At 42.0% G+C, this 21,033-nt stretch overlaps 1 protein-coding gene across 1 annotated transcript; it reads right to left on the minus strand.

Moving 5' to 3' along the window:
* Positions 1–156: 156 nt before the first annotated feature.
* On the minus strand, positions 157–12,631 carry paqr6 (progestin and adipoQ receptor family member VI; the record flags this gene model as incomplete). The annotated part of the gene is made up of 8 exons (XM_079569548.1): positions 12,540–12,631; positions 5,745–5,995; positions 5,552–5,679; positions 3,844–4,049; positions 3,593–3,719; positions 1,680–1,776; positions 1,460–1,604; positions 157–419 (listed from the first exon to the last, which is right to left on the minus strand). Exons 1-8 carry the CDS (start codon positions 12,553–12,555, stop codon positions 157–159), a joined length of 1,233 nt encoding a protein of 410 aa, XP_079425674.1. The 5' UTR covers positions 12,556–12,631.
* Between the last annotated feature and the right edge of the window lie 8,402 nt (positions 12,632–21,033).

Here is a 21,033-nt window from a genome sequence, read left to right on the forward strand (position 1 = left end):
ACTCTGACTCTGGGACTGACTCTGACTCTGGGACTGACTCTGGGACTGACTCTGGGACTGACTCTGACTCTGGGACTGACTCTGGGACTCGCTCTGGGACTAGGACTGGCTCTGGTCCTCAGACAGCCGCCCGGATGCTCAGGCTCAGCCCGCCCTTCAGTCTTGTTTCCCGCCGGGCGCCCGACCGCCCGCCCGCCCGCCGCCCGCCCGCCTCCACAGGAGCGGCGCGCTGAAGGCCCCGATGATGAGCAGGTTGAGGACCAGCCCGATCAGCAGCGCCCCGATGGTCCAGAGGAACGAGGGCGCCACCCCCTGGTCCGTGAGGGAGCTGCGCCGGGAGACCATGTCCTGCACCACGCCCTCCATCTGGAAGTGCGTCCCCACCACCGCGCACACGTGGAACAGCTGGTGACTGTGGCCTGAGGGCAGAGGGGGCGGGGCTACAGGTCACGTGACACATTTCACACAAGTTATGCTAAAACACATTTAACCTCTTACCACCCGCCTGAACCGAAGTTGAGTTTGTGTTGAGTTTTTGTCACTTTTTGTTGAATTTTTGTCACATTTTTGTTGAATTTTTGTTGAGTTTTTGTCACTTTTTGTTGAATTTTTGTCATTTTTTGTTGAATTTTTGTCACTTTTTGTTGAATTTTTGTCACATTTTTGTTGAGTTTTTTCGTCATTTTTTGTTGATTTTTTGTCATTTTTTGTCACATTTTTGTTGAATTTTTGTCTTTTTTTGTCACATTTTTGTTGAATTTTTGTCACTTTTTTTGTTGAATTTTTGTCACATTTTTGTTGAATTTTTGTCACATTTTTGTTGAATTTTTGTCACTTTTTTTGTTGAATTTTTGTCACATTTTTGTTGAATTTTTGTCACATTTTTGTTGAATTTTTGTCACATTTTTGTTGAATTTTTGTCACTTTTTTGTTGAATTTTTGTCACTTTTTTGTTGAATTTTTGTCACATTTTTGTTGAATTTTTGTCACTTTTTTGTTGAATTTTTGTCACATTTTGTTGATTTTTTGTCACATTTTTGTCACATTTTTGTTGAATTTTTGTCACTTTTTTGTTGAATTTTTGTCACATTTTTGTTGATTTTTTGTCACATTTTTGTTGAATTTTTGTCAATTTTTGTTGAATTTTTGTCATTTTTTGTTGAATTTTTGTCACATTTTTGTTGAATTTTTGTCACATTTTTGTTGAATTTTTGTCATTTTTTGTTGAATTTTTGTTGAATTTTTGTCACATTTTTGTTGAATTTTTGTCACATTTTTGTCACTTTTTTGCTGCGTTTACATCCTTGTTTTCTTCTAATTTTTTGTGGCTGTTTTGGTGCTTTTTTCCCAAGAAGCTTTTTGATTAGGGTAAAGCCAAACTGGAGGAGACTGTGAGGAGTGAGGCGAGTGTGAGCAGTGTGGTGAGGAGACTGTGGTGAGTGTGGGGAGTGTGACTTACCGAAGTAGTCGAAGCGCCCGGGGGCGAGGCGCTCGGGCAGGTGTGAGGTGAAGAGGAAGCAGGTGAGCAGAGCGAACAGCAGGTGGTAACAGTGACTGGGCAGAGCCTGAGGGTGAGAACAGTCTCCTCCGAGGCACAGGGCCACCTACACAAACACAGAGCCTTTAGAATAAACACACACACACACACACACACACACACACACACACACACCCCTCACCCTGTACACCAGAGGCGCACTGTCGAAGATGAAGGGCACCACGAAGGCCGCCGTGCGCAGGACTTTGCTCCTCTGAGGCCTTTGAAGCTCCTCAAACCTGGAACAGAGAGTTCAGTTCACACAAACCTGCTCTTTTCCACAAGCAGCTTCATTTGGCTGGAGCTGTGGAGCCCCCTGTGGGTGAGGTGGAGTACTGTATATGTCGCCTACAAGATCATTATGGGAATGTATAATGTCGCATTTATCTCCAGAGTGAAGGTAAGAAAAAAAGGTGGAAGTAGATGTGGGAAATGAGGAAAAAACTGGATTTTTTTTTTTTTTTTTTTCAACTGTTAAACAATTGTTACAAATTTGGGAAATTCCTTGAAAAAAGAAAGGGAAAAATAGGAAATAATGAAAAAATATATTTAGGGGGAAAAAAAGGACAAAAATTGGGAAAAATATTAGAAAAAATTGAGAACAAATTTTGGGACTTTTTTTTTCCAAAATAATGGGGGAAATTGAAAAAAGAAATGGGGAAACAATGAGGAATAAAAATGGGAAAAGTAAAAATAGGGAAAGCACAGAAAGAAGTGTAGAGAGCGCCCCCTGTGGGTGAGGTATAGTATATATTGTCTACAAGATGTTTATCTCCAGTGTAAAGAAATGAGAGAAAAGTGGGGGGCAATGGGGGAAAAATGGGAAAAATATTTTAAAAAAATGAAAAAACTTTTAAACAATTGTTGAAAATTTGGGAAATTCATTGAAAAAACTTAGGGAAAAATGGGAAATAATGAAAAAAATAATTTAGGAGGAAAAATGTGTTGAAAATTGGGAAATATGTTATAGAGAAAAAAAATGTAAGAAAATGTTGGGACATTTTTATTTGTTTCCCCAAAATAATGGGTGAAAATGAAAAAAGAAATGAGCGAAAAATTGGGAAAAATGGGGAAACAATTTTAATAAATAATAATAGGAAAAACTGAGGAAAAATGGAGAAAGTCTTGATATATGTTGAGATTTTAATTTGTGTTAATATTGCACAGCCCTAGTGAGGTGTAGAGAGCGCCTCCTGTGGGTGAGGTGTGGTATATATCGTCTACATGATGTTTATCTCCAGTGTGAAGACATGAGAGAAAAGTAAAACATTTCAAAAAGTGGAAATAAATGGAGGCAATGGGGAAAAAAAAAACAAACAAAAAAAAACTTGTAAACAATTGTTGAAAATTTGGGAAATTAATTGAAAAAACTTCGGGGGAAAAATGGGAAATAATGAAAAAAATAATTTAGGAGGAAAAATGTGTTAAAAATTGGGAAATATATTACAAAAAGAACAAGAAAATGGGGGGGAAATGTAAGGGGAAAAAAAGGGACATTTTTATTTATTTACCCAAAATAATGGGGAAAAATGAAAAAAAAAAATGTGGAAAAACTGAGGAAAAATGTGTAAAGAGTTCATCGTCGCAATGGAAAAAGTCTTGATTTATGCTGAGATTTTAATTTGCGTTAATATCGCACAGCTCTAGTGAGGTGTAGAGAGCGCCTATATGGAGACAATGGGGAAAAAATGGGAAAAATAAAAAAATTTGAAAAACTTGTAAACAATTGTTGAAAATTTGGGAAATTAATTGGAAAAAACTTCGGGGGAAAAATGGGAAATAATGAAAAAAATAATTTAGGGGGAAAAATGTGTTAAAAATTGGGAAATATATTACAAAAAGAACAAGAAAATGGGGGAAAAATGTAAAAAAAAAAAAGGGACATTTTGATTTGTTTCCCCAAAATAATGGGGGAAAATGAAAAAAAAATGGGCGAAAAATGGGGAAACAATGAGGGGAAAAAATGGAAAAAAGTAGTAATAGGAAAAACTGAGGAAAAAATGTAAAGTGCAATGGAGAAAGTGAGGTGTAGAGAGCGCCTCCTGTGGGTCTGACCGGGAGTAGCAGGACAGGCTGGTGCAGAACACAGAGTTGAGCAGAGCCACCGGGACGAAGCATCGCTGCAGTGAACCGTCGACCCAACACTCGGGCATCACATAGTGGCCGTAGCTGATGGCGCAGCCTGGAACGAGACACGGGGTCAAACCAGAGAAACCCCCCCTACACGAGGATCATGTCCCCCCCCAGGGAGCCGTACCCAAACCCTCCCTACACGAGGTTCATCTGCCCCCCCCCGGGAGCCGTACCCAGGCTGTAGAGGCTCAGCGCTCCGTAGTCGAAGAAGAAGCAGATGTGGTAGGTCTCGGTGGACATGGCGCTGAAGGTGTGGGCACAGCTGGAGGTGAAGGGGTAGATGCAGATGAGGAGCATGTAGACCAGCAGCGGCCAGGAGTACGAGTCCACCACGAAGTCCAGGGAGGAGCAGAGGGCAGCGAGGCGCCACGCGAAGTACCTGCAGGAGCACAGGGATTCTGATCACATACAGGACATGCTCTGCACCACAGGCACCTGCAGAGGGCGCTGTTCACATTTCATATTCTATGTTCTTTGACCACATATCAGTGTTTAGTGCTTTGACAGTGCAGTTCATTTATTTTCTATTAGAACTTTATTATATAAAACTTAAATAAGTGAAAAAATGGGTCGGCCAAAAAAGTGCTTCATAAACGCAGATCCTATACAATGGGTACTGAGGTCATGGTTGTTTGTTTGTTTGTTTGTTTGTTTGTTTGTTTGTTTGTTTGTTTGATTGTTTGTTTATCAATGTTTGACTTGTAATTGCCTCTGATTTGGCTTCAGTTGCAGAAATGGAATAACCTTTAACCCTGTGGTGACATAGATATTTAGATGAGGGTGGAATATTCTACTTTCATTGGGCCAGTTGAAATGGCTGGTTTTAGGCAGAGCATAATGATTATTAGCATCACATTAAACAGGACGACTGCACCAGGACATGGGATATTTGTGCTAAAATAGGCATTAAAATGATATTAGAAAAAAAAATGATGATACTATGATGTCTCTGTGGCCCAAAGGCCTGAACACAAAACTCAAGGGCTTCAGTCTGATTTAGTCTCACCATATCTGAAGCCTTTACCTTTAAGTGTGTTGTCGGTAAATTGTTGTTGTAGAAAGTTACGTTGGAACAGGCTAAACGGCTCGAGCTCCACCTTTCACTAGAACCAGGCTGACTCGACTCCAAAGCTGCGCATTTATAATGTGTGAATCCAAGTGCGCGGCTAATTAGCATCATTAATTAGGTGAAAACGGCGTTAGCGACCTGTGGCTTTGTCCCTGTATCGGCCTGATGGTTTAGTAGAGGGTTTACATAATTCACACAGGGAACCCAAGTTAAGTTCCAGGAGTTCCGGGGGGACAATTTAGAAAGAGGGGAATTTCCTGGTGTTTTGTGTGTGAGAGACTTAAGGAGTGAAGATTCAGCTCAACAGTTGTTAAATGAAAAATAAGGCTTTGTGTCATTAAAAGAAGCTTCCTCTTCTGACACTCCGCCTCCGACTCCCGTCCGTGCTCACTACAAAGGCTCAATTATAATAAATATGAGGAAAGAGAAACTGTAGAGGTTAAAACGAGGAGAGAAGGAGCTCTGACTCTGACTCACCTCATGTTTAAGTGTCATTTATGACAGAAAGTTTCCTCTCAGCTCTGTTAGAACAGGTGAGTGTTGAATAAAAGCAAAAGCATGTGGCACATGTTTAAAGGGATGTCAGGGCCTGAGATTTTATCCATCATTATTGTTTGTGCAAAATTCTGTGTAGAAACCGTTGTATTTTACCCGGCTGTTCAGTTCTTACAGCATCAATTATGAGGAAACTTAGAAAGTACAACACAGAACGCTTTCTTCAGCGTTTTTGAGGCCCCTCCCCTGCTCTGGGCCCTGGATACTCAGTGCCCTTTACCCCCCAGACCGACGCCCCTGCACCCTGGCGCACTCACCACGTGGGCAGAAAGTGAGTCCAGATGTTGATGGTCTCGTTGTGGATCTGAAAGCTGCTGAGGACACAGTCCAGGGCGGTGCTGCACGGGTCTCTGTACCCGGACATGATCCCGTCCTCCTGCACCACCTGCACACAGAGGAGTTCAGGACCAGGAGAGGTACGGCCCGTGCGGGGAGGGCGTGACCTCTGACCTTTGGGACCTGGTGGATGTGGTACAGCGGCGCTCCGGGCGTGAGGAGGTGAGAGTTCAGCCCGATGGCGCCGCGGCCGCGCTCACACACCTGGCTCAGTCTGTCCCGGCCGCCCTGACACAGCATCAGCCACAGGGGCCCCACGCCTCGTCCCGCCGAGGCCGAGTCCCATCTCAGGTAACGCTCCCACGCCTCGCTCCACCTCCCGCCGGAGCCGCCCCTGGCCCAGATGCCCCGCCACACAGGGAACACTGCAGAGGCGAGAGGCGAGAGGCAAGAGGCAAGGACGTCACACACACCGATCATTACAATCAGAGACACCGATCCAGCTAACGATACCGATATGTGGAGTATCGGCCGATATTAACCTCTGACCACCCGCCAAAACCAAATGCATTCTCTCCTCTTTGCCATTGTCGTCACTTTTTACTTCCCTTATGTGTTGCTGCTCTTTTGTCACGTTTTTGCTGGATTTTTGTCATTTTTCAGCTCGTTTTTTGTCATTTTTTGTTGCTTTTTTGGTCACTTTTTAGCGTTTTTTTGTTGCGTTTTCATCCTCATTTTCTTCTCGTTTTTTGCCTCTGTTTTGAAGAAGCTTTTAGATTTGGAGAAAACATGTTCAGGTGGGAGTTGAGAGGTTTAACCGACATGAGACTCTCTGAAAAAGTGAATGTTCCTCTTTTTAAGATCAGTAAAGTTTTTTCCGTGACCCGGTGCCTCTGGGCCTGGGTCACTGGGCCCGGGTCACTGGGACGCTCCAGGACTGGGTTTCAGGATTCCGGATGGAAAGTATCCGGGAGACAAATCAAACAGAAGTGAGAACATTCCAGAAACCCTAAAAACACTGTGTCCTGCAGCGTCTCACAGGCCATGCTGAAAGTGGCACAAATGTGACGAAACAGTGAAAAAAATATGATGAAAAAGTGACAAAAAAATGGCAAAAATATGATGAAAAAATGAAAAAAAAATGAAAAAAAAATGATGAAAAATTGACAAAAAAAGTGACGATAAAGTGACAAAAACATGACGAAAAAAGGACAAAAAAATGAAAAAAAAAATGATGAAAAAATGACAAAAAAGTGACGATAAAGTGACAAAAACATGACGAAAAAAGGACAAAAAAATGAAAAAAATATGATGAAAAAATGACAAAAAAGTGACGATAAAGTGACAAAAAAATGACAAAAATATGTTGAAAAAATGAAAAAAAAATGAAAAAAATATGATGAAAAAAAATACAAAAAAGTTACAAAAATATGATGAAAAAATTACAAAAAAGTGAAGATAAAGTGACAAAAACATGATGAAAAAAGGACAACAAAAAAAAAAAAATGATGAAAAAAATTACAAAAAAGTGACAAAAATATGATGAAAAAATGACAAAAATAGCCGCGTCCCTCAGGCCATGCTGACCACTCATACGCCACAGGGTCACTGAAAGGTCAAATCCTCACTCACATCAAACTGTCTTATTTCACGACTGTGTCATTATTGGATGTTTATTTCTCGAGGGACGTTTCCTCCTCCCTGAACTTCTCCTCCTGCGAAAACAACCCAGTTCCACGAAACCAGAGTCTGAGCGTGTTGTGTAAGTGCTTCATGTGTGAGGCATGCAGTTAATGACACGTCTGTCAGCTCCTCACAGCCGCGCGAGGAACACGGCAACAAGCGTGTTCAGAGTCAGACTCAACACGGCAACAAGCGCGTTCAGAGTCAGACTCAACACGGCAACAAGCGCGTTCAGAGTCAGACTCAACACGGCAACAAGCGCGTTCAGAGTCAGACTCAACACGGCAACAAGCGCGTTCAGAGTCAGACTCAACACGGCAACAAGCACGTTCAGAGTCAGACTCAACACGGCAACAAGCGCGTTCAGAGTCAGACTCAACACGGCAACAAGCGCGTTCAGAGTCAGACTCAACACGGCAACAAGCGCGTTCAGAGTCAGACCCAACACGGCAACAAGCGTGTTCAGAGTCAGACTCAACACGGCAACAAGCGCGTTCAGAGTCAGACTCAACACGGCAACAAGCGTGTTCAGAGTCAGACTCAACACGGCAACAAGCGTGTTCAGAGTCAGACCCAACACGGCAACAAGCGTGTTCAGAGTCAGACTCAACACGGCAACAAGCGTGTTCAGAGTCAGACTCAACACGGCAACAAGCGCGTTCAGAGTCAGACTCAACACGGCAACAAGCGTGTTCAGAGTCAGACTCAACACGGCAACAAGCGTGTTCAGAGTCAGACCCAACACGGCAACAAGCGTGTTCAGAGTCAGACCCAACACGGCAACAAGCGTGTTCAGAGTCAGACTCAACACGGCAACAAGCGCGTTCAGAGTCAGACTCAACACGGCAACGAGCGTGTTCAGAGTCAGACCCAACACGGCAACAAGCGTGTTCAGAGTCAGACTCAACACGGCAACAAGCGCGTTCAGAGTCAGACTCAACACGGCAACAAGCGCGTTCAGAGTCAGACTCAACACGGCAACAAGCGCGTTCAGAGTCAGACTCAACACGGCAACAAGCGTGTTCAGAGTCAGACTCAACACGGCAACAAGCGCGTTCAGAGTCAGACTCAACACGGCAACAAGCGTGTTCAGAGTCAGACTCAACACGGCAACAAGCGCGTTCAGAGTCAGACTCAACACGGCAACAAGCGTGTTCAGAGTCAGACTCAACACGGCAACAAGCGCGTTCAGAGTCAGACTCAACACGGCAACAAGCGTGTTCAGAGTCAGACTCAACACGGCAACAAGCGTGTTCAGAGTCAGACTCAACACGGCAACAAGCGCGTTCAGAGTCAGACCCAACACGGCAACAAGCGCGTTCAGAGTCAGACTCAACACGGCAACAAGCGTGTTCAGAGTCAGACTCAACACGGCAACAAGCGCGTTCAGAGTCAGACTCAACACGGCAACAAGCGCGTTCAGAGTCAGACTCAACACGGCAACAAGCGTGTTCAGAGTCAGACTCAACACGGCAACAAGCGTGTTCAGAGTCAGACTCAACACGGCAACAAGCGTGTTCAGAGTCAGACTCAACACGGCAACAAGCGTGTTCAGAGTCAGACTCAACACGGCAACAAGCGCGTTCAGAGTCAGACTCAACACGGCAACAAGCGTGTTCAGAGTCAGACTCAACACGGCAACAAGCGTGTTCAGAGTCAGACTCAACACGGCAACAAGCGCGTTCAGAGTCAGACTCAACACGGCAACAAGCGCGTTCAGAGTCAGACTCAACACGGCAACAAGCGCGTTCAGAGTCAGACTCAACACGGCAACAAGCGCGTTCAGAGTCAGACTCAACACGGCAACAAGCGCGTTCAGAGTCAGACTCAACACGGCAACAAGCGCGTTCAGAGCAGGGGCGGACTGGCCGTATGTCCATTCTGGAAGAGCACAGAAGGGCCACTGGCTCTCGGGCCACTGGTCTGGCCTCTCACTTTAACTTACCCTTACCCCCGGGCGTAACTGAGCTTTACCCAAATCTAAAAGCTTAAAAGAAAAGCATCCAAGAACAAGAATGTGCTGGAAAAGCAATAAAAAAGTGACAAAAGCGCAACAAGATGTGACGAAAACGTGACGACAAAGCGATGAAAAAAGCGATGAAAAAACAGCAATAACTTGACCCCCCCCCCCCGAAAAACAAGACACAAAAACACAACGAAAAAGTGACGAAAACAGGTCAAAAAGCCACAAAAAAGTGGTGAAAAAACAACAAAAACATGACAAAAATGCAGCGACAACGTGACAAAAAGTTGCCGTCCCTTTTCTAGATTTTATCTTTCAAATGAGGCGCTACAGTGTTGCTCTCCAGTCAAGAAGCTTTTAGATTTGGGTAAAGCCGAACTGGAGAAAATGCTCTGGGTGAAGGCGGGGGGTCAGAGGTTCACATATGTATTTGTGGAAGTGTCACATTTACGTTAATTTGGACCAGGCTGACCAGAGTCCAGGGCTGTGTTTCAGTCCCAGTCCAGCCCTGGTGCAAAAGTTGTATGTGCGGAGAGAGGGGGCGGAGTTACTGATTCGAAGCATCGTGTCTCCCGGGTTTGAAAAATACCTCCAGAAAATACTTGTATTTATCACAAAAAAGAGTGCTCCATAGTGGTGGAGGTACAATATATCATATACATGCAGATACTTTACTTTGGAATGGATACAATGGCACTTTTTCATGACGAAAAAAGGAAAAAAAAGTGACAAAAATAAGACAAAAAAGTGACAAAAATATGATGAAAAATTGATGAAAAAATTATGAAAAAATGACAAAAATACAATGAAAAAATGACAAAATTAGGATGAAAAAATGACAAAAATAGGATGAAAAAATGACAAAAATACAATGAAAAAATGACAAAAATACAATGAAAAAATGACAAAAACATGATGAGAATATGATGAAAAAACGACAAAAAAGTGACAAAAACATGACAAAAAAGTGACAAAAATAAGACAAAAATAAGACAAAAATATGATGAAAAATTGATGAAAAAATTATGAAAAAATGACAAAAATACAATGAAAAAATGACAAAAATAGGATGAAAAAATGACAAAAATAGGATGAAAAAATGACAAAAATAGGATGAAAAAATGACAAAAATACAATGAAAAAATGACAAAAATAGGATGAAAAAATGACAAAAATACAATGAAAAAATGACAAAAATAGGATGAAAAAATGACAAAAATAGGATGAAAAAATGACAAAAATAGGATGAAAAAATGACAAAAACATGAGAATATGATGAAAAAACGACAAAAAAGTGAGAAAAACATGACAAAAAAGTGACAAAAATATGATGAAAAAACGACAAAAAAGTGACAAAAACATGACAAAAAAGTGACAAAAATATGATGAAAAAACGACAAAAAAGTGACAAAAACATGACAAAAAAGTGACAAAAACATGACAAAAAAGTGACAAAAATATGATGAAAAAATGACAAAAAAGTGACAAAAACATGACAAAAAAGTGACAAAAACATGACAAAAAAGTGACAAAAACATGATGAAAAAGTGACAAAAACATGATGAAAAAGTGACAAAAACAACACAACAGAGCAGCAGAAAAGTGGCTACAAAGTGACCAAAAAGCAATGAAAAGAAATGTCAAAAAAGAGACTAAAACTTGACAGCAACGCAAGGAAAAAGATGAGTTTAGATCAGTTTTGCAGGTCTTAGCTTTCAAATGAGGCGTTGCTCTGGCCTAGAGGCTGTAAACTTTTAGATTTAGATTTAAAAAGAAAATGAGTGCTCCATAGTGGTGGAGGTACAATATATCATATACATGCAGATACTTTACTTTGGAATGGATGCAATGGCACTTTTTCATGGCTGTTTTGATTTGGGTAAAGCCGAACTGGAGATTGTGCACGTATAGGTGGGGGTGAAGAGAACAGTGAGAAACGCTCGGGGCCAAACGTGATCCAGGTTTTCTCAGAAATGACTCCGGGACATGTTGCACAACCCTGCGTGTCTGTGTCTCCGCGGCGACGGGGGGGGGGGGGGGGGCGGGGCTGAACAGGGGGGGGGCGGGGCTGAACGGGAGCAGAGGCGGCAGAACAACGGCGAGGCCTGTGCGACACATTCCTGCGTCCTGTGGAGACACGCCGCGCTCCCACCGTCTGAGGTCACGTGACGCTGTTTGTCTGTTTCCCAAACTCGATCCTCCTGCTCCACACGAGGGGAACGTCAGCTTTACCCAAATCTAACAGGCCCTGACCCTTCACAAGCTGCCCGGACCGGCCCGTGTGGGACAGGAAACGCCCTCCTGACCCACAAACACAGAAACCACATCGACCCCGGCCTGAACCCAGAAGCTTCACTGCAGGTCGGCTTTACCCAAATGTGAAAGCTTCGTCAAGGAAGGGGCAAAAAAGAGACAAAGGTGAGACGGAAATGACGATGACGATGCAAATAAAAAGTGGCAAAATGTGACGAAACAGAGACAGAAATATGATGAAAAAGTGATGGAAAAGTGACAAAAATACGATGAAAAAATGACCAAAAAATGACAAAAATACGACAAAAAAAAGACAAAAAAGTGACGAAAATGTGATGAAAATGTGATGAAAAATGGACAAAAAAATGAAGAAAATATGATGAAAAAAATTACAAAAAATGACAAAAAAGTGATGAAAAAAACGACAAAAAAATGAAGAAAATATGATGAAAAAAATTACAAAAAATGACAAAAAAGTGACAAAAATAGGATGAAAAAATGAGAAAAAAATGACATAAAAGTGACAAAAATATGAAGAAAAAAGGACAAAAAAGTGACAAAAACTTGACGAAAAAAATGACAAAAAAGTGACAAAAATATGACAAAAAATTGACAAAAAAGTGACAAAAATATGACGAAAAATGGACAAAAAAATGAAAAAAATATGACGAAAAAAATGACAAAAAAGTGACAAAAATATGAAGAAAAAAGGACAAAAAAGTGATGAAAAAAGCGACAAAAACATGATGAAACAGTCACAAAAACGGCACAACAGAGCAGCAGAAAAGTGGCTACAAAGTGACCAAAAAGCAATGAAAAGAAATGTCAAAAAAGAGACTAAAACTTGACAGCAATGCAAGAAAAAAGATGAGTTTAGATCAGTTTTGCAAGTCTTAGCTTTCAAATGAGGCGCTACTCTGGCCTATCGGCTGTAAACCTTTAGATTTGGGTGAAGCTGAACTGGAGAAAATGGTTAAGGCGGGAGTAAAGACGTTAAACATCTGCCTCTCCCCTGACAGAACCTTCCCTTTGTCCACATAAAGAACCCCCTCAGAAGCTCCAGGACTCACCGCGGGCCTCGGCCATGGCTCTGCTGGCCCCTGGGTCCGCCTGGGTCCGCCTGGGTCGCGTCTGGGTCCGTCCTGGTCCGTCCTGGGTCCGTCCTGGTCCGTCCTGGGTCCCCGTCTGGGTCCGTCCCGGTCCGTCCCGTCTCTGTCTGTGTCTGAGTCTCCTCTGTCTCCGCTCTCCTCTGTCAGGATCACGTGGACAGAGCGAGAAACAACAACACGACCATGTGTGCGAGGCGGGCGTGGCCTGCGCGCTCAGAGGAGCGAAAACAAGGAGGGGGGGAGGGGCCCCGGACCCCGGCCTGGGGGGCCCTGGTCCCAGAGTGAGGGGAGGAGGAGGAGAGTCCCAGAGTGAGGGGCTTCAGGAACAGACTGGACCGTGTGCTTTACTCCCACACCCCACACGTTAACTCCAGCTTTACCCAAATCTAAAAGCTCCAGGAAAAAGTGTGAAAATAACCACAAAACAAGATGTAAATGAGGATAAAACGAGGCTAAACAAGTGATGAAAAAGTGACAAAACCAGTTATAGAAACCCATCATGAAAGCAGCAAAACAAGCTTCTGTTGCGTTTTCATCGCTCTTTAGTCATGTTTTAGTCTCTTTTTTACTGCTTTTTTCGGCATGTTGTTGAAGTGACAAAAATATGACGAAAAAAGGACCAAAAAATGAAAAATATCTGATGAAAAAATGACAAAAATAGGACAAAAACGTGACAAAAATATGATGAAAAAAGGACCAAAAAATGAAAAAAATATAATGAACAAATAACAAAAATAGGACAAAAAAGTGACAGAAATATGACAAAAAAGTGACAAACAAACACGTGATGAAAAAACAACAAAAATATGATGAAAAAGCAACAAAAACCCATCATAAAAGCAGCAAATCAAGCAACAGAAACAGCTGCGTTCTTGTCACATTTCTGTTGCCTTTTCATCGCTCTTTAGTCAAGTTTTTGTCTCTTTTTTACTGCTTTTCCAGCGTGTTGTTGAAGTGACAATAAAGTGACAAAAATATGACGAAAAAAGGACAAAAAATTGAAAAATATCTGATGAAAAAATGACAAAAATAGGAAAAAAAAAGTGACAAAAATATGATGAAAAAAGGACCAAAAAATGAAAAAAATATAATGAAAAAATGACAAAAAAGTGACAGAAATATGACAAAAAAGTGACAAACACGTGATGAAAAAACGACAAAAATATGATGAAAAAGCAACAAAACCAGTTATAAAAAACCATCATAAAAGCAGCAAAACAAGCGACAGAAACAGCTGCGTTCTTGTCACATTTTTGTTGCCTTTTCATCACCTTTTAGTCATGTTTGTCTCTTTTTTACTGCTTTTTCAGCAGGTTGTTGAAGTGACAATAAAGTGACAAAAATATGACGAAAAAAGGACAAAAAAAATGAAAAAATATGATGAAAAATGACAAAAATAGGACAAAAAAGTGACAAAAATATGACGAAAAAAGGACAAAAGTATGATGGAAAAAGTGACAAAAAAGGCACAACAGAGCAGCAGAAAAGTGGCTACAAAGTGAATGAAAAGAAATGTCCAAAAAGAGACTAAAAACTAAAAAGCAACAAAACCAGTTATAAAAACCCATCATAAAAGCAGCAAAACAAGCGACAGAAACAGCTGCGTTCTTGTCACATTTCTGTTGCGTTTTCATCACTTTTTAGTCATGTTTTTGTCTCTTTTTTACTGCTTTTTCAGCGTGTTGTTGAAGTGACAATAAAATTACAAAATAGGACAAAAAAGTGACAAAAATATGACGAAAAAATGAAAAAAAAATATGAAAAAATGACAAAAATATGACAAAAAAGTGACAAAAATATGACAAAAAAGTGACAAAAATATAATGAAAAAAGGACAAAAAAATAAAAAATATATGACGAAAAAATGACAAAAAATGACAAAAATATGACAAAAAAGTGACAGAAACGTGATGAAAAAACGACAAAAATATGATGGGAAAAGTGACAAAAACGGCACAACAGAGCAGCAGAAAAGTGGCTACAAAGTGACCAAAAAGCAATGAAAAGAAATGTCAAAAAAAGAGACTAAAACTAAAAAGCAACAAAACCAGTTATAAAAACCCATCATGAAAGCAGCAAAACAAGCGACAGAAACAGCTGCGTTCTTGTCACATTTCTGTTGTTTTCCTCGCTCTTTAGTCATGTTTTTGTCTCTTTTTTGCTGCTTTTGCGGCAGGTTTTTGTGGCTCTTTCGGTCGCCTGTGGATGTTTTTATACGCGCTATAATAAAAGTGATTGACTGACAGCACGAGGAGATATATGTGTGTTTTAATTCATGCGGTCCTTATATTTGAAGAGTTTTGTGGTGCTAGGCTAGTGCTAGGCTAGTGCTAAGCTAGTGCTAGGCTAGTGCACGTCTATGGTAACTAGTAGCCTCCATTAACCCCTTAACTCCCACCTGAACCGAGCACATTTTCTCCAGTTTGGCTTTACCCCAATCCAAAAGCTTCTGGAAAAAAGGTGAGAAAATAGAGACAGAACTGAGACGAAAACAATGATGGAAATTTGACAAAAAAGTGAGAAAACATTGACAAAAAATTACAAAAAAATGGACAAAAAAATTGACCAAAAAATTACAAAATGTGACAAAAAATTACAAAAATTTGACAAAATGTGACAAAAAAATTTGATAAAAAATTGACAAAAAAATTGACAAAAAAAAAGACAAAATGTAAGAAAAAAATACAAAAATTTGACAAAAAAATTACAAAAACTGACATAAATGTGATTTTAAAAAAATTATAAAAAAATGTGACAAAATGTGACAAAAATGAGTTGAATACCCAACAAATAAATGATGGAAAAAAAATGTGATGACGTGAGGAAAAAGATCCTCTCGGTTCAGGCGGGAGTTAAGAGGTTAAAACCGTCTGACCGCAGCACAGTGAGGCCCCTGAGGCAAATCACTTTTTGTTTGTTTGTTCACTTTATTATTTATTTATTCCCCCGTAGGGAATTTTGTCCTCTGTTTTTAACCCATCCTTCGAGCCGCTGAGACGACCCGTAAGGAGCCCGGGGGGACCCGTCTCCATGATGTGGAGCCAGGCTGATGGTCAGAATCACCTGGCTGGAGGATTCACCTATTGCACATGTTTTTAGTGGTAGGGGAAACGTACGCGGGGAGAACATGTCCACACAGAAAGGCCCCGTCCAGGTGGGAATCGAACCTGGGACCTTCGAGCTGAGAAGCAGAGTGTCTGTGTCGACTGAATCATGTTTTAAAAGAACTTTTAAAGATTTGAGCAGCTTCCTGGTTGTAGCTACGGGTTTTTAATGCAGGCTACGAGATACCATAGACATGCACTAGCCTAGCACTAGCCTAGCACTAGCCTAGCACTAGCCTAGCACCAGCCTAGCACTAGCATAGCATCACTAAACTCTTTAACCTCTTAACCCCCACCTGAACAGTTTTTCCAGTTTGGCTTTGCCCAAACCTAAAAGAACTTTGAAAAAAACAGAACAATTGTGACATAATGACAAAAAAAGGGACAAAACAGAGACAAAAATGTGACAGAAAAATTGCGACAAAATGAAAAAAAAATGTGACAGAAAAAAGAACAAAAATGTGACAAAACAGTGACAGAAAAAATACAGGAAAAAATGATAAAAATAGGACAAAAAAGTGACCAAAAAATGATTAAAAAAAAATAACGAAACAAGGACAAAAAATGAAAAAATATGATGAAAAAATGACGAAAAAAATATGAAAAAAATATGAAAAAAAAATGAACAAAAAGTGACAAAATAGGATGAAAATAGGACAAAAAAATGAAAAAATATGATGAAAAAATGACAAAAAAGTGAAAAAATATGACGAAAAAATGAAAAAAATATGAAAAAAATATGATGAAAGAAATGACAAAAAAGTGACAAAAAAGTGACAAAAATGTGACAAAAATGTGACAAAGAAATGACAAAACAATAGCAAAAAAGTCATGAAACGAAATGTCAAAAAACGCTGCAACAACGTGTGGAAAAAGAGGTCGGTCTTTCAATGCTTTCAAATGAGGAGTTGCTCATTAGATTTGGGTAAAGCTGAGCGGGAGAAAATGCACGTGGCTAGGGTGGGGGTAAAGAGGTTAAATATAAGGACTGCATGAACCTCTGTCTCGCATTCCCAGTGAGGCAGCTTGATCTTCCAGCACCTCTTGTATTAATAAAAACTGCATGTGTGAAAGTAGGTGAACCCTGGTTAAAGCTAAACTCTGAGGAAAGTCTGGCTCAGTTTCCAGGTCGTGTCACCGTGTAAAGTTCTTTCTTTTCTAATCCTCAAATCTCCTTTTCTGTTGTGAGTTCTTTCAGCTCCAAACCCGAGGTGCCGGGACTCACTCCAACTGTGTGTTGCGAGCGGAGATTTAGCTCCAGTAATCCTGATTTACTTATGTAACGCTCGGGACATGACGCCGGGGTCCATGGAGAACCTCACAGTGATGGAGCTGGACAGGGTGCTCTCTATAGTCCCTCTGTAGAAGAACCACACAGTGATGGACAAAAAAGTGACGGAAATATGACGGAAAAATGACAAAAAAGTGACAAAAATATGATGAGAAAATAACAAAAAAGTGACAAAAATATGATGAAAAAATGACAAAAAAGTGACAAAAATATGATGGAAAAATGACCAAAAAGTGACAAAAATATGATGAGAAAATAACAAAAAAGTGACAAAAATATGATGAAAAATGACAAAAATATGACGAAAAAATGACAAAAAAATGACAAAAATATGATGAAAAATGACAAAAATATGATGAAAAAATGACAAAAAAGTGACAAAAATATGACGAAAAAATGACAAAAAAATGACAAAAATATGATGAAAAAATGACAAAAAAGTGACAAAAATATGATGAAAAAATGAAAAAAATATGATGAAAAAAATATGATGAAAAAATGACAAAAAAGTGACAAAAATATGATGAAAAATGACAAAAATATGATGAAAAAAATGACAAAAAGTGACAAAAACGTGTTGAAAAAACAACAAAAACATGATGAAACAGTGACAAAAACGGCACAACAGAGCAGCAGAAAAGTGGCAACAATGTGACCAAAAAGCAATGAAAAGAAATGTCAAAAAAGAGACTAAAACGCGACAGCAATGCAAGGAAAAAGATGAGTTTAGATCAGTTTTGCAGGTCTTAGCTTTCAAATGAGGCGCTACACTGGCCTATAGGCTGTAAACTCTTAGATTTGGGTAAAGCTAAACTGGATAAAATGCGCTCGGTTAAGGCGGGAGTGACTCTCTATCGTCCCTCTGTAGACGTTGGACATAACTGAGGCTGGGACTCTGGTTCTTCTCAACTTGCGGAGAAAGTAGAGTTGCTGAATCTCAGTAATTGTATTATTAAAACAAACAGACATTGAGGTTTTCTGAGCATCCATCCATTTTCTTCCTCTTTATCCGGGGTCGGGTCGCGAGGGCAGCATCTCAGCAGAGATGCCCAAACTTCCGAGCTCCTCCCGGGGAACTGAGCCCCTCAATCCAGCCACCCTGAGACAGAACCTCATTTCGGCCGCTTGTATCTGCGATCTTGTCCTTTCGGTCATTACCAGATCACATGACCATAGGTGAGGGCGGGGTCGTAGATGGACTCAGCTCCCTCTTCACCACGACAGACCGATACAGCGACCGCATCACTGCTGACGCCGCACCGATCCGTCTGTCCATCTCACGCTCCATCCGTCCCCCACTCGTGAACAAGACCACGAGATACTTGAACTCCTCCACTTGAGGTAAGGACTCCCCACCGACCTGTAGAGGGGAAGGAGAACCATGGCCTCAGATTTGGAGGTGCTGATCCTCATCCCGGCTGCTACACACTCGGCTGCAAACGCCCCAGAGCAGCTGAAGGTCCAACAGAACCACATGGTCTGCAAACAGCAGAGATGAGACTCTGAGGCTCCCAAACCGGACGTCCTCCGGCAGAATCTCCTCGAGGCCGACCGATGCTCCTCCTCCATGGCTTCTCCAAACACCTCCCAGACCCGAGTTTTTGCCTCTGTGACCGAGCTGTAATATGACCACATCACCCCCGTCCTCCGGTCCCTTCATTGCCCGTCCATCCCAGTGTGTCCCTGGAACAGCCCCGGTCTCACTGAGCTTACCCCACACACCACCACACGGCGCCTACGGTCCACTTCCACCCACGCCCTTCACCAGCCCGGGACCAGGCTCTCCACGATGGGAGACACGGCCTTTAAGGCAGGTGCCCCGAGACCAGGGGCCGATTTTCATCATCGCCAAAACACCAAGGGCCGAACCTCAACATTGTAGCCCAAAAGAAAGAACTTTTTTTTCTGCAAATGCCAATGTTTTACATCCGTGGTTCCCAAGTCGGACCCAAATAACCCAAATAAAACCTATATTTGTCAAATATCATGCAAAATATTGTGTTTTTATTGAACAAGCAGTAGATATGCCTTTAAATCTGAAATTCCAGCAGTTTCAGAGGGAAAATATTGAAAAAAAGTTTCCTCTAGTCTCGCGACCCACTGGAAAAGGTTCCGCGACCCACTTTTGGGTCCCGACCCACCAGTTGAGAATCACTGTTTTATGTTACTCAAAAGCATCTCGAGGGCCAGAGGTTCTGTGCTGGAGGGCCGGATTTGGCCCGCGGGCCTGACGTTGCCGACCCCTGCCCTAGACTCTGGAACGCCCTGCCCTGTCCCTGAGGCCCCAGAGCGTTGAGGCCTCTAAAAAAGGCCTGAAAACACATTCATTTATAAAGGCCTATTCGGACTAATTTGTTTGTTTGCTGCTTTGTTTTATGTGAATGTTCTTTTTGTTTTATCTGATTTTATTCTTCTGTTGTAACACTTTGCGGTTTCGTTGAAATGTAAAGTGCAATATAAATAAAATGTATTATTATTATTATTATTATTATTAATAGGCACCAGTGTTAATTTCGTCGACTAAAATATTTAGTCTTAATTTTAGTCAAAGTGATATTTTTGTGACTAAAATTGGACTAAAACTAAATTAAAAGTTTCTCATGAGACTAAAACTATGACTAAAATGTCCAGATATTTTAGTCGACTAAAATCAGACAAAATAAAAATGAAAAGGAGAGACTAAAATCATCCAAACTTGTATTGAGCGTCTGAAAGAGCCTCAGATCATGTTTAAAGGATCAGCTCTGAGCTTTGTTCATGTGGAGCAGAAACATGAAGCAGAGGAACAACATTAAATATGATTATCATGAATATTATCAAAGCAAAGTCCTCTCAATTTGTCTTAAATTTAGTCGACTAAAACTAGACTAAAATCGAATTACATTTTCGTCAAAAGACTAAATTAAAATATGTTGTCAAAATGAAGACTGTTAGGAACCTCTCAGCTGCCTCCAGAGTCCCACAGGCCAGCGAGGCCAGGTAGGACTTCAGTCTGACGGCCTCCCTAACTTCACCAGAGACCTCACAGCCACAGCTGTGAGCAGCTGCATCGACGATGGAGGAGAACAGGGTCCACTCAGACTCCGTGTTTTGTAGATAAAGCTCTGACTGTGTAAACGTGTTTTAACTGTGGCTGCTTCATAATGTGCTCCTGTGTTGTGGAAATGTCTCCTCATGTTATTATTGTGTTCGGGCTGTGCTGCTGTGAGGCGGAGCAGGTGCGGCCCCACAGCGGGCGCGGCCCGGAGGTTGAGAACCGATACATTTCTGATCACAGGCCTGGGCCTTAAAGTCACATTTACTGTAAACTTTTTATTTGCTGGCAAAGTCCCGTGACCCACAGAAAACAAACGATTACAAAATTAGCATAATCGCAAAAAATCGATTATAATTTTTATTTTTACCCCCAAAAATTGTTTTCATTTTTTTTTTTTTTTTTTTTTTTGCAAAGCAGACTTGCGTTATTATTTCACGGCGCTGGGATTATTTTCCCTTCGCTTTTCTCGTGCCGTGGCTCAGGCTTTTGTCTGACATAAAAACAAACGGCGCTGTGTGATGATGTCATCAGGCCGCACTGCTCAGTTTACTTGCGCAGGTGTGAGGGCTGGCCAGCAGGGGGCAGGTGTGAGGGCTGGCCAGCAGGGGGCAGGTGTGAGGGCTGGCCAGCAGGGGGCAGGTGTGAGGGCTGGCCAGCAGGGGGCAGGTGTGAGGGCTGGCCAGCAGGGGGCAGGTGTGAGGTCAGCAGGGGGCAGGTGTGAGGGCCGGCCAGCAGGGGGCAGGTGTGAGGGCCGGCCAGCAGGGGGCAGGTGTGAGGGCTGGCCAGCAGGGGGCAGGTGTGAGGGCTGGCCAGCAGGGGGCAGGTGTGAGGGCTGGCCAGCAGGGGGCAGGTGTGAGGTCAGCAGGGGGCAGGTGTGAGGGCCGGCCAGCAGGGGGCAGGTGTGAGGGCTGGCCAGCAGGGGGCAGGTGTGAGGGCCGGCCAGCAGGGGGCAGGTGTGAGGGCTGGCCAGCAGGGGGCAGGTGTGAGGGCTGGCCAGCAGGGGGCAGGTGTGAGGGCTGCAGG

Source organism: Gobius niger (genome assembly GCF_951799975.1).
Source record: "Gobius niger genome assembly, chromosome: 13".
NCBI classification, from domain to species: Eukaryota; Metazoa; Chordata; class Actinopteri; order Gobiiformes; family Gobiidae; genus Gobius; species Gobius niger.